This window comes from Capricornis sumatraensis, chromosome 12, assembly GCF_032405125.1.
Source record: "Capricornis sumatraensis isolate serow.1 chromosome 12, serow.2, whole genome shotgun sequence".
Classification (NCBI taxonomy): domain Eukaryota; kingdom Metazoa; phylum Chordata; class Mammalia; order Artiodactyla; family Bovidae; genus Capricornis; species Capricornis sumatraensis.
Genome location: NC_091080.1, coordinates 61,646,094 through 61,659,001, shown reverse-complemented (window position 1 = coordinate 61,659,001; position 12,908 = coordinate 61,646,094). Strand labels below are relative to the sequence as shown.

The 12,908-nt window shown below is 43.4% G+C and overlaps 1 protein-coding gene across 2 annotated transcripts; it reads right to left on the bottom strand.

Moving 5' to 3' along the window:
- Window positions 1–691: 691 nt before the first annotated feature.
- CLN5 (CLN5 intracellular trafficking protein) lies at window positions 692–12,256 on the bottom strand. Of its 2 annotated transcripts, XR_011145781.1 has the most exons (5): window positions 12,072–12,256; window positions 6,905–7,070; window positions 5,781–6,006; window positions 2,710–3,587; window positions 692–1,512 (listed from the first exon to the last, which is right to left on the bottom strand). XR_011145781.1 is itself a non-coding variant. In XM_068984439.1 (4 exons), exons 1-4 carry the CDS (start codon window positions 12,254–12,256, stop codon window positions 3,073–3,075), a joined length of 1,092 nt encoding a protein of 363 aa, XP_068840540.1. In that variant the 3' UTR covers window positions 692–3,072. The 2 variants fall into 2 exon arrangements, 1 of the variants encoding a protein (XP_068840540.1); XM_068984439.1 differs by having other exon boundaries at window positions 692–3,587.
- Window positions 12,257–12,908: the final 652 nt, after the last annotated feature.

Below are 12,908 nucleotides of genomic sequence, written 5' to 3'. Positions count from 1 at the left end.
GTTAAATGTTACCAAGCAGCCAGAAAAATTTTACCCACTTGCTGGTACCCAACTTTCCTTAAAGAAAAAAAGGACAGATCATATGATACATGAAAAAAGAACACAAAACCTTTTACTCTAAAGTGGATTAAGAGCTTATCCTTAGAATCATCAGTCCAGTAAAAGAATGTATGACTAAGTGTCTTGTTTTAAATAGAAACTATAGAAGGTTCGAGGAGCACGATGCTATTTGGACAATAAAGGGTAAATATGAGGAAGATGCTGGAAACAAACTTTGGCCAACTTATTTGCTGTGAACAGGGAAAAGTATGTGTGAGGTTTGAGAACATTACTCTAAGTCCCAAATATTTAAAAGTTTAAGAGCTGTTTTCACCTTCTGACTATTCTCCTGTAGCTATAAATGATGACACTTTGTGGGTATACTTACCTAATAAGGAGCCAGAATGAATGAGTGAGGATATACTTATTCTAAAGCTGTAACATAAGTCAAACTGCAACCAAATGGTTTTTCATAGACAAAATTTTATACACTTACAACTTAACAGAAAAACAGAAATCACGTGTAAGTTACATAGTAGTTCAGATGACAGCAAAATTTAATTGGGAATTGTTTTGGTTTCCCAATAATCATTTTAAAAGCTTGTTCCTGAATCATTTCTGCTTCAAAGCCTTTGTCTTCTAAGCATAGTTGGCAGGTCTGATAAATTCTTCAGCAGTACTTAACATGAATGCTGTACACTGTTACAGTCACCTGAGTCTATATGTCACTTTCATAGAATTTCTCCACTTAGTATTCTTAGAAAACCTGTGAATGCTTTTTGTGTGTGTCAAGTTGCTCAGTCGTGTTTCACTCTTTGAGACCCTATGGACTGTAAGCAGCCTGCCAGGCTTCTCCATGGGATTCTCCAGGCAAGAATACTGGAGTGGGTTGCTATTTCCTTCTCCAGGGCATCTTCCCCAACCCAGGGATTGAACTTGGGTCTCCTGCACTGCTGGTAGATCCTTTACCATCTGAGCCACTAGGGAAGCAATGTAGAATCTTGCATTCAAGTCCCAGGTACGGTTGTGCTGATTTGTCTTTGCAGCGAAGTTCTCTGACAGTTATCACAAACCTGGCACAGCAGTTTCTGCCTGTTACCCCAGTGCAGTTCTAGAAGTCCAAAACAGTTTCCCAGAGCAGTTTTCCTGAGAAGTCTGTAGAAGCTGACATTGCCTGCTTTTAGCCACTAGATGGTGATAGTGCAGAATCCACGTTTTCTTAGGACACATTCTGAAGACATCCAGCAGGTTAGAGGCAAAAGTAATGAGAAATGTTTTATGCTATTAACATGAGTCGGCTGGATGGAGGCAGTGAGAGCAAGTTCTGTGTGTCCACGTGGGTAAGACGCCCTCCCTGCAGCAGGCATCAGCATAATGGTGTGGTGCTTCTCGAGCTACTTGTGCTAAAGGGCTGGGTTTTTGTTTTCAGACTGTGTTTCGGTGCCTCTAGTTTTGAAGACGACTTATGAATTCCTAGGCAAGTGAAAGAAAAGCAAAAACAAAGTACAAGCTCCATTTTTTTTTTTTTTATTAAGATTCAACAGAAACAAAATTAGTCTAAGTTGCTTTCAGAGTACCTCCTCACAGACCAGTAACACATGGGGTTAGTCACATTTGGTCCAGGCCTTGGTCTGAGGACCACACTTTGAGGAGCGCTGAAAAACCCTGCTTGACTGCATCCCATTCAGTCAGCAGAACCCGGTTCAAAATGAGGCTCCATTACCACTAGTTGGGTAGCTGTGGAAAGGTCTGTTTCCTCATTTGAATCATGTAAACAGTACCTATGCTTAGGCTTTTTATGAAAACTCAGTGTGCTAACCTCTTGGGAAGCACTCAAATGTGGGCAGAAACGGAATAGGATTGGTACGTTTAAATATTAAATACAGACTGTTTCCTCTGATCTCTGCGTCACTTTACTGACTAGTATTTTTTCCAATGGAAATAAGGTGTTCAGTTGATCATCAACCACTTTAAGGACCTTGAAACCTTGTTTGACGGCCCTAAGAGAAGCAGAGCTACTCGGTGATCCCTGACAAAAACCCGCCCTCTCTCTGGGAAGTGTACCTCCATCTATTGCTGTATCTTTAGTGTGTGGCGGAAGGACTGTGAAGCAGTGAGGAGTTAAGAGCGTGCCTATTCACCCAGACATAACTTGCAGTCAGCTGCTCCCACGACCTGTATGTTTGAAGAACTGCAGAAGCACTAAGCTGCCAGTTCAATGGCTAAGTGGTTGTTACAAAGTCAGGAGAGGCTGGCATGTAAACATTAGACAAGATCAATGATGGCAGTTTCTTCTTTGATTAATCATTACAGTTAACCACTTACTGGGGCCTCACTAGACCAAACTATACATGGCTTCAATCTTTGTAACAGTCCTAACATCGCTTTAGAGATGAGGAAACTGACGTTAGGAAATGTTAAGTTGCTTAAGTCACAAATTGCTGGTTACTGGCTAGTTCTGAAACGTTAGGTGGAAACCTGTGCTGTTTACCACTGATTTTACCGCATCTGGACACACGACCGCTCCAGCTATGGTGTCCAAATTACGCTTTAAAGGTAAGTGAATACAACAAAATCAAACTGATTCCTGGTTCCTGAAGTTAAAAAGGCTATAAAGTCCGTTAAAACTACCAAAACGTACTTAAATGAGAAAATGTGTAACCATCATACCTTGAAAAAGTAGCTTCCACCATGAGAATGTCACCAAAGGTATTTTAATTTAAGCCTCGGCACACCATACCCACAATGTAACATTGAGTCCAAAGATCCTTTATATCTGACGTGATATAATTCTCATATGAACAAAGGCTTGGAGATTGAAATCCAGATCACCTCATGGGTTCACTTTGGCCAACAGAGTAAGAGTTTACAGCTTTCCAGAAATTCTTGAGGTACCATTATGCAGGCAATGCTCCCCATAAGTATGTTAGCTTTCTGCCCCAAGGAAGAAAGGCCTAAGAAATCCCACACTTGTAAAACCACTCCCTGAAAAACTGATGTGCTGGTAGAAAGAAAAGCAGTAGAATTAAGGTTTTATAAACCAGAGAGTGTTCTGTTTTTTCTGTTAGGTAAAGGGATTTCTTCATATGTTATTTTAATAAAAGGGGATTTCATAGGTAAAAACCAATATTCAAAATTATAAAACAAATAGAACTCTCTGTGTATAACCACTGCATCAAAAATTTGCAAGAGACTCAACAGAAATTCTTTAGTTGACAAATGTGGTTTGAAAGGGTAATAAAATTTTTTTATAGCTAAAGCAAGAGTCTTGTTTCCTGTTGGCCCAAAAACAGATGTTTCATTTCCCAGATAAGTAGGTTCTCCACTGTAAAGAAATATCCTTGTATAGTTGGTTTCTATCTTCTTGAAGTCTGCTCCAAGTTCAGCCAATTTCTCATAGGTCCTTAACACAAATTTGGAGCAGTCGTAGGATTCAAACCATTTCTCTGCCTCCTTTTTCGGGCTGGCTTGGACAGTCCATGTCTCATAATAAATCCCTGTTTCATTGTCCTGTTTTACCCACTTTGCCATTTTGTTAAACATGCCTCCTAGTTAAAAACAAAACAAAAATTATGTGAACATAATTAAAGCTGATCATGTTAGTTTTAAGTAAAATGTTCCAACCAGATTTAGGCCATAAGTACCTGAATAAACAACAGTTTCTGAATTTCCCAAACCTACATCTTACAACAAGAATCCATGTTCAGCCAATTTTTTTGTTTCATTTTTCAAGGCACAAGATACCTCTGAACTATAAACATTAGACATAACAAAGTGTATAAAAAAATACAAATTCTATAACTGTTTAAGCTACAGTCAAAAGCTAAATTATATACATGCTGAAGCCCTCGTTTTCTGCTCGGCTCAACAAATCTTAGATTCAGAAGCAAAAGAGTAAAAGGAAGCAAGGGAAAAATTGTAGAAAAGGAATGAGTGAATGGGGTCAAGACCGTGTATGAAGAACCGAGGAGGGTGAAACGTGAAGCTTTTTTATGCAAAACAAAGTATGCATAGGATATGAATTTGCTGTCCAAGGAATGGCTCCTTGAGAAGGAACCCCATACCCCATTTACCTTGAATATCTAGCATCTCCTCCCTGTACTTGCGACTATTGGGTGTCTGCTTACAATCTTTCTACCCACCACACAGATTCTTCCGATGAATCAACTAAACTGGAAATAGTTTTGACCAAATTCATGGATTACATAGACTCCAGGATGGCTAACACTCTCTCCTACCACCTTTTATCAGAGCAGAGGGATCTCTCCAAATGTTATCAAAATACTATACTCTGCATGGTTACAACCTCATCTGAGACTAAAACAGCATGATCCCAACATTTCACTTTGTCACTGTTTGTGACTTTCTTAGGTTACTCCAGCTTGAGTCCATAAAATCAATTCAAGCCCTATAGGATAGAGTGGCTGCTTTTATCAACTGTATGGAATTAAACTTGTAGAATAATATAAATTCTCTTTTCTTAGAACTGAGGATACTGTTCTTAGCGTTCTCCAACTCTGAAAAGCCACTGCTTGTGATGAAGAGATAAGAATGCTTCAAAACACTATTTGGTAACATGAGAACAGGTCAACGAACAGGATTAATCACAAGGCAGATGAATAACAAAAGATTTAAGTGCCAGCATATTACAGACTCTTCTACAGAATAAACAATGAGCACTTGTCCATATCGTCATACTGTGATGTCAGAAGGAAGATTTTGCAGATAATGAGGTAGGTGGATACGGAGAAAGGAGAGATGTGAGCTGGCCTGGAATGAAAGAAGGGGAGTCATTTATCATACTGAACACTGTTAAAAGAGAAATGGACTTTTATATGATTGGGGTGGTTTGGGGCACATCAATTAGAATATCGGAAAAAAAGAAAACAGCACGATACATAATTAAAAGCGTCCGAAATTACATTTAAAAGACACCAATTCTGCAAACCAGAACCACAATGAGATGTTACCTCTCACCTGTCAGAATCATCAAAAAAGCCATCAGACAATAAGTGTTGGTGAGGATGTGGAGAAAAGGAAAGCCTCATGTGCTGTAGATGGGAATGTAAATTGGTGCAGCTTCTACGCAAAACAGTCACTCCTGGGTACTTACCCAAACAGAAAACACTAACTTGAAAAGACACAAATACCCCTAAATTTATGGCACCATTATTTACAATTGTCAAGATAAGGAAGTAATGCAAGTTTCCATCAAGGGATGAACGATTAAGGAAAATGTGGCTTATACATACAATAGAATATGATTCAGCCATAAAAAAGAATGAAATCTTGCCATTTGTGACAACATGGATGGACCTAGAGGATACTATGTTTATTGAGTAAGTCAGACAGAGGAAGGCAAATTACCATATGATTTCATATGGTATGTAGAATCAAAAAAAAAAAAAAAAAACAGACCCATAGATTCAGAGAACAAACTAGTGGTCACCTCTAAGACAGAGATTTAAACTCTATTATTTTTTTTTAGAAAGTCCAATTTAATTGTACGAAGTTTCTTTGCATTTATTTTTATGATGACAATAGGGAAGATATCGTATCTGTAGATATGATAAGTTAAAGATTTGCATGAATAATAGGGTCAAAGGTTAGTAGTTCAGGAAATGTATTTTATAAGTTGACCTCTAAAGAGCAGAACATTACTGAGAGGCCTCAATGAAAGTCATTTCTGTCACTCGGATACTGATTCAATCATCTAATTCTGCCATATTTTTGAAACTTACCTGATATGGTTGCTACTAGAACTAACGTCCCATTTTCCTTCCAGTGATTATCATCAATCCCTTCAAAAAAGCAGGCAGCTCCCTGATTACACCAGAAAGGGGCATTCATTTCAGGTCGGAGATGGGGAAACGTGCAGTTTCCAAGTTGGAAGAGTTCATACCATTCCATCGTGTAGTTCTTCTCCGTTAAAGTACTCCTGAATCCAATGGCATCATGCATGATTTTCTGTGGAAAGGTCATATATGCATAAAAGCATTTGGGAAGTAACCACTGGTTCAGGAGTCAGACAGGAGAAAAAGCAATACCAGAAGTGCATACAGAGTAGCACAACTGTTTCCCTTCCCTATTGCTATTCTCACATCCACTTCATGGCTCCTCTAACTCCCTGCCCTCATCCACTCTGGTTTTGGCCACTGTGGCTCATCTCAGGAAGACTGCATGCTATGTGCAGATGTTCAGAATCTCCTTACGGCTTAGAATGAGTAAGAGAAGTCTCCACGCCACAGACTCTGGAACTCTGTGTAGCTCTCAGGTGATGAGAAGCTCAGATGGTGAGCTAACCTAGGAAACGTGTGCGCAACAGGCCCTGGACATGAAGTGACTCCTACGTGCCCTGTCCCCTTCTGGGCTTCCTCCTTTCCTTCTTTCTAGGATCTGGCTACAGGAATTGGGTTTGGGTTCAGAATATCAAAAGGGATGAAAGCAACTGCATCGATTACTGTCAGCATCATAAAACCTGGTGTTTTCTGGACTGCTCATTTTAAATCTGTGAAGAGGAACTTAGGCCACAGACATGAAGAACTGGCTCACTGGACAAGACCCTGATGCTGGGAAAGACTGAAGGCAGGAGGAGAAGGGGATGACAGAGAATGAGATGGTTGGATGGCATCACTGAGTGGATGGACACGAGTTTCAGCAAGCTCCAGGAGTTGGTGATGGACAGGGAAGCCTAGTGTGCTGCAGTCCTTGGGGTCAAAAAGAGTTGGACATGACTGAGGGACTGAACTGAACTGAAGAGGAACACCAAAGAACATAATCTAAAACCAGTCCTTTGAATAGTGATTATTCCCTCAAATCCACTTAATCAAATCACTTAAGCTATCAGATCAAGATGCAGCCTTACCAAGTGTCCCAGGAGGTCTCCATATTTAAATTCCCACACCGGGGCTTGTAATCGAAAGACTTCAATGACATCGTCATCCTTCATCACCGGGATAGGGGAGCCAGTGGGACAGAAAGTATATTTAGCTTGACAATAAGGATCCGGTTCCGGACGGAAGGAGAAGCGTCTAATGAAGAAAAAAAAAATCATCAACTTACACTCCAAGAGGAATTTGGTTCTCACAGATCTTAGAATCCAGATCTTAATTTCACTGTAACATTTTTAGAAAAAACATCCAAAATTCTGCCCATAGTGTATAAATAGACATTTGTTATCCTATGAACAAACTCCAGGGAGTCTTTAATAGCAAATGATATATTAAAAGCACTGATAATTGCCTGCTTCCCAGTTCCCTGCTTCCACTGTGAGAATTCTGAAGACAAGGACCATATCTGAAATGTTTATACCTCTACATCTTATTTAGTAGACATATTTCCTGAATAAAAGAGTAGTTTTCAATGATATTTAATTTCCCAACCATTCTATATGTTAACATTATTTAAAAACTATCATTATTAAATAGAATATATATCTATTAAGAATCTGCCAGCATTTCCTTCAATATTTATTGAGTATCATACTAGGAATATATTATGGTAGGAAGGAGGGAAACAAATGCAAGAAATGCAGGTTCGATCCTTGGGTCAGGAAGACCCCCTGGAGGAGGAAATGGCAATCTGCTCTAACATTCTTGCTTGGGAAATCTCATGTACAGAGGAGCCCGGTGGGCTACAGTTCATGGGGTTGCAAAGAGTCAGACACGACTGAGCACACAGTCTGTAGGGGGGAATTCCTTCAATATTTATTGAGGATCTACTATTATACTAGGAAAGAGGGAAACAAAACATAAAATGCTATTCCTACTGTGGAAAATTCTGAAAGAGATGGGAACATCAGACCACCTAACCTGCCTCTTGAGAAATCTGTATGCAGGTCAGGAAGCAACAGTTAGAACTGGACATGGAACAACAGACTGGTTCCAAATAGGAAAAGGAGTACGTCAAGGCTGTATATTGTCACCCTGCTTATTTAACTTCTATGCAGAGTACATCATGAGAAACGGTGGGCTGGAAGAAGCACAAGCTGGAATCAAGATTGCCAGGAGAAATATCAATAACCTCAGATATGCAGATGACACCACCTTTATGGCAGAAAGTGAAGAGGAGCTAAAAAGCCTCTTGATGAAAGTGAAAGAGGAGAGTGAAAAAGTTGGCTTAAAGTTCAACATTCAGAAAAGGAAGATCATGGCATCCGGTCCCATCACTTCATGGCAAATAGATGGGGAAACAGTGGAAACAGTGTCAGACTTCAATTTTTTGGGCTCCAAAATCACTGCAGATGGTGACTGCAGCCATGAAATTAAAAGACGCTTACTCCTTGGAAGAAAAGTTATGACCAACCTAGATAGTATATTCAAAAGCAGAGACATTACTTTGCCAACTAAGGTCCGTCTAGTCAAGGCTATGGTTTTTCCTGTGGTCATGTATGGATGTGAGAGTTGGACTGTGAAGAAGGCTGAGCACCGAAGAATTGATGCTTTTGAACTGTGGTGTTGGAGAAGACTCTCGAGAGTCCCTTGGACTGCAAGGAGATCCAACCAGTCCATTCTGAAGGAGATCAACCCTGGGATTTCTTTGGAAGGAATGATGCTAAAGCTGAAGCTCCAGTACTTCGGCCACCTCATGCGAAGAGCTGACTCATTGGAAAGGACTCTAATGCTGGGAGGGATTGGGGGCAGGAGGAGAAGGGGACAACTGAGGATGAGATGGCTGGATAGCATCACGGACTCGATGGACGTGAGTCTGAGTGAACTCCGGGAGATGGTGATGGACAGGGAGGCCTGGCGTGCTGGGGTCACAAAGAGTCGGACACGACTGAGCAACTGAACTGAACTGAACTACTCAAAGGGAGTAACAGCTGGCAAGACATTAAACAAGTTATGAAGGGCAGCAGGGTCTGTGCATGCTCAGTTGCAGCCGACCCTGCAACGCCATGGACTGTAACCCACCAGGCTCCTTTGTCCATGGAATTCTCCAGGCAAGAATACTGGAGTGGGTTGCCATGCCCTCCTCCAGAGGATCTTCCTGACCCAGGGATCAAACCCATGTCTCCTGTGGCTCCTGAGTGGCAGGCAGAGTCTTTACCACTGAGCTGCTGAGTAGTTTTAAGACTGGAATTCAAGATTCGAGGCAGGAATGGTGAGAGCAAGTGGAGGCAGGGACGGTCTTTCTGAGCTAATTCAGGAACACCTTGGAGATGGTGTGGGTTCACTTCCAGACCACCACAGTACATTAAATAATGTTATAAGTGAGTCACTGGAATTTTTTAGTTTCCCAGCCCAGCGCATATAAAAATCATATTATACTGTGATACATATTACATAATATTACATATTATACTGTGATACATAATATATATATTATACTGTGGTCTGTTAAGCATGTAACAGTATTATGTCTACAAAAGACATACATACCTTAATTTAAAAATACTTTATTGCTAAAAAAAAAATCTGACAACACAAGGTTGTCACAAATCTTCAGTTTGTAGAAAACACAGTATCTGAGAAGTGCAATACAACTAGGTTTGCCTGGACACTGTGAAGACCCCCCCTAGAGGCACACAACTGGGGAGGATTGAGCCCAGGAAGGAGCTTAAAGGATCTGAAGTAGCAGGTGTGATATAACTGAATTTGCTCCAAAATAAACCTCATTTTATGAGTTAGAAGAGGGTGGGGAGGGAAGCCAAGTTAAGGCTGAGGTCAGTGGAGGTCATGGCATGCATCAAGAAGGGCCCTGAGAGGGCCATGGCAGTAGTGGCTGGAGGGCTACAGTGAATCGAGATCAGCAGAAGCTCACTCCTTTCATACCTAGCACTGGGGAGAGAGAGGAAAGGGAGAAACAAGCTGCTATCTACCCTCTATGGGCTTTCCTGATAGCTCAGTTGGTAAAGAATCCGGCTGCAATGCAGGAGACCCTAGTTTAATTCCTTGTCGGGAAGATCTGGTGGAGAAGGGATAGGCTACCCACTTGAGTATTCTTGGGCTTCCACTTGGTAAATAATCCACTTGCAGTGTAGGAAACCTGGGTTTGATCCCTGGGTTGGGAAGATCCCCTGGAGAAGAGAAAGGCTACCCACTCCAGTATTCTTGCTTGGAGAATTCCATGGACTGTATAGTCCATGGGGTCACAAAGAGTCGGACACAACTGAGCTACTTTCACTTCACTTCTGTCCTCTAAGAATCCTAGATCTCTGGGGCCCTAGCCAGACTTACGTTTTTGGTTTTTTTTTTAATGTGGATCATTTATTTTTTTAAGTCTATTGAATTTGCTATAATATTGCTTCAGTTTTATGTTTTGTTTGTTGGCTGTGAGGCATGTGGGATCATAGATCTCTGACCAGGGATCGAACCAGCATCCCTGCCTTGGAAGGTGAAGTCTTAACCACTGGACTGCCAGAGTTCCCAGATTTTTTGTGAAATCAATCCTAACACATCAACAAATGGCACCTCACTCCAGTACTTTTGCCTGGAGAGTCCCATGGACGGAGGAGCCTGGTGGGCTGCAGTCTGTGGGGTCACTAGAGTCGGACACGACTGAGAGACTTCACTTTCACTTTTCACTTTCACGTATTGGAGAAGGAAATGGCAACCCACTCTAGTGTTCTTGCCTGGGGAATCCCGGGGATGGGGGAGCCTGGTGGGCTGCTGTCTATGGGGTTGCACAGAGTCGGACACGACTGAAGTGACTTAGCAGCAGCAGCAGCAACACATCAACAAAAATGTCTATAATTTAAAAAATTTAAATCTTGATTTAGACAAAAATATTAAAAACTCACCTAAAATTTTACCTGTTTTACAGGTAAAATTACCTTACCTGATTTAAAAATGAATAGTTAACTATACATAAATTTCACCTGCTTACAGCAAAATCAAATTTAGGTCAATGGTAATTTCAAAAGTATAATTTAAGTGTGAACATAATAAAATTAAAATTTTATTATGGGGTAAATGAAGGCACGTGCTTAACATTTCAAACTTTTAGAGTTTTGGATTTCACTCTCTTCTTTGTTTTACTGAATATTATATTTTTACTTTGGGGGGAACACTTTGTTGTTAATAACATTTTCAAGAAAACCAGCTTCAAACTTCTCTCTTCCTATATATCAAGCAAAAGAAGAAGGCCCAGCAAGCCATTCAGCGGGCAGAATACACTAATACTGTATCAGGTCTGAAATGTTGGCTGGCCTTTACTAGATTTAACCACCACAATAAAACCTGAAGTAACTACTATTCCTACTTTCTGACTCAGGATATGTGGGCACAGAGATACTGAGCGACTTTCCCAAGATCACACAGCTAGTGATAATGGGGCCTGACTCGATCTGCTGCGGTCAGAGCCTAGAACTCGCTCGCGACCAGGTTATCCTGCCTGCCAACTCGCTATTTTCATCCGAAAGGGGTGTGCATTTTCAAAAGCTGCTAGGTTTTCCCCTGCCTGATGTTGACACTTTATCTTCCTTTTCTCTGCTTAGCGACCTCTGATAATTAGGCTACGTAAATACTGTTCTAGTTCAAAGGCTCAAACACGCTTCCTACATCTCCGCATCCACAGCATAACACCAGCGACCTGTACCTCCTGGCTGAAGACTGTGGACAGTCTAGGCCACTCACCCAGGAGGTGGGGGGACAGGACGTGGCGAGGGGATTCCCTAGATACCCAACTTTGAATGCCGAAAACGGGAAGTCCCAAGAGCTAGGTTAACTGGTAACTGGGCGTGCAAATGTTACGCACTCACGATAACTAATGACAGGACCTGACACGATAGAAAATACATTATTAAGTCTCCCTAAACTATTCAAATTGTCAGAGATTTGTACCGAAAATCACACAACGAAATAACATTAGTCCCTTTTCCCCCACGATTCAGGACAGTCACCTTGGAACTGGCTCAACGGCCCCGGGAGGAAGAAAGACCCCAGGGCATCGTGCAACAAACAGCCGCGCCCCAGGAACTCTCCACTTCGCTCCTCGCCGCGCCTTCACGGTCTCCCGGCGCCTCCCCGGCACGATCACGCGACCTGGACGCAACTCCCCCGCGCCACCGCCCCGTCCAGCCGTGCACTCACTTGTAGGGCACCGGCCACTGGCGCCGGGAGGGGTCGCCCGCCGCCGCCGCCGCCGCCGCCGCCGTCGCCGCCGCCAGCCAGAGCAGGGCGGGGGCCCAGCGCCCAGGCGCGCGCTCCGGGCCCGCACCTGCGCCCGCGCCCCGCCGACCCCAGGCCCCCGCACCGGCACTCCCCGCCTGCGCCATGTGCCGGCTCCCGCTGCGGGCGGCGCCTCCCCAGCCCCGAGACCGCGGAGGGCCAGCGAGCCGAGCATGCGCAGAACTCGGGACCCGCGCGGCGGTCCGCCCGCGGCCCCGCCCCTGCCTGGCGCGCCCGGGCGGAGGGCTCGGTCCCCTCGGCTTCCGCCGCCTCCCAGAGCGCCGGGGAACCAAGCGCAGGGTGTCGGGGCCGCCGAGGCTCTGCTCCTGCCTGGCGCGCTGCGCGCTGCGCGGGGGCGGCTTCCGGACTTGGCCGACCCGGAAGGCGCTCCGGTCCAGCTCCCCTGAGCAGCCGGAACAGGAACCGTTTTTCTCTGACTGACTGTAATACCGAGTTCTCCTGGCCTCGCGGCTGCGCTCCTTTGGAGCGTCTGCTCTCAACAACCACCACGAAAAGCGAAAGGACAGAAAAGCCAGCTTTGGGCTCCTTTGGGTGTGTGTGTCTGTCTGTCTGTCTGTCTGACTCTTTGTGATCCCGGGGACTGTAGTCCGCCAGGTTCATCTGTCTGTGGGATTCGGGCTCCTTTGGGGGTGTGTGTGTGTGTCTGTGTGTGTGTGTGTGAGAGAGAGAGAGAGACTGACTCTTTGTGACCTCATGGACTGTAGTCCACCAGGCTCCTCTGTCCATGGAACTCTCCAG

What these genes read in the sequence shown, in the direction of transcription:
- CLN5 (XM_068984439.1), bottom strand. Translation starts at nt 12,256, where the DNA reads ATGGCGCAGGCGGGGAGTGCCGGTGCGGGGGCCTGGGGTCGGCGGGGC. An exon ending in CAGTGGCCGGTGCCCTACAA is followed by an intron (nt 7,071 to 12,071) that starts GTGAGTGCACGG and finishes TTTCTTCATTAG; the next exon opens with ACGCTTCTCCTTCCGTCCGG. An exon ending in GAGACCTCCTGGGACACTTG is followed by an intron (nt 6,007 to 6,904) that starts GTAAGGCTGCAT and finishes ACCTTTCCACAG; the next exon opens with AAAATCATGCATGATGCCAT.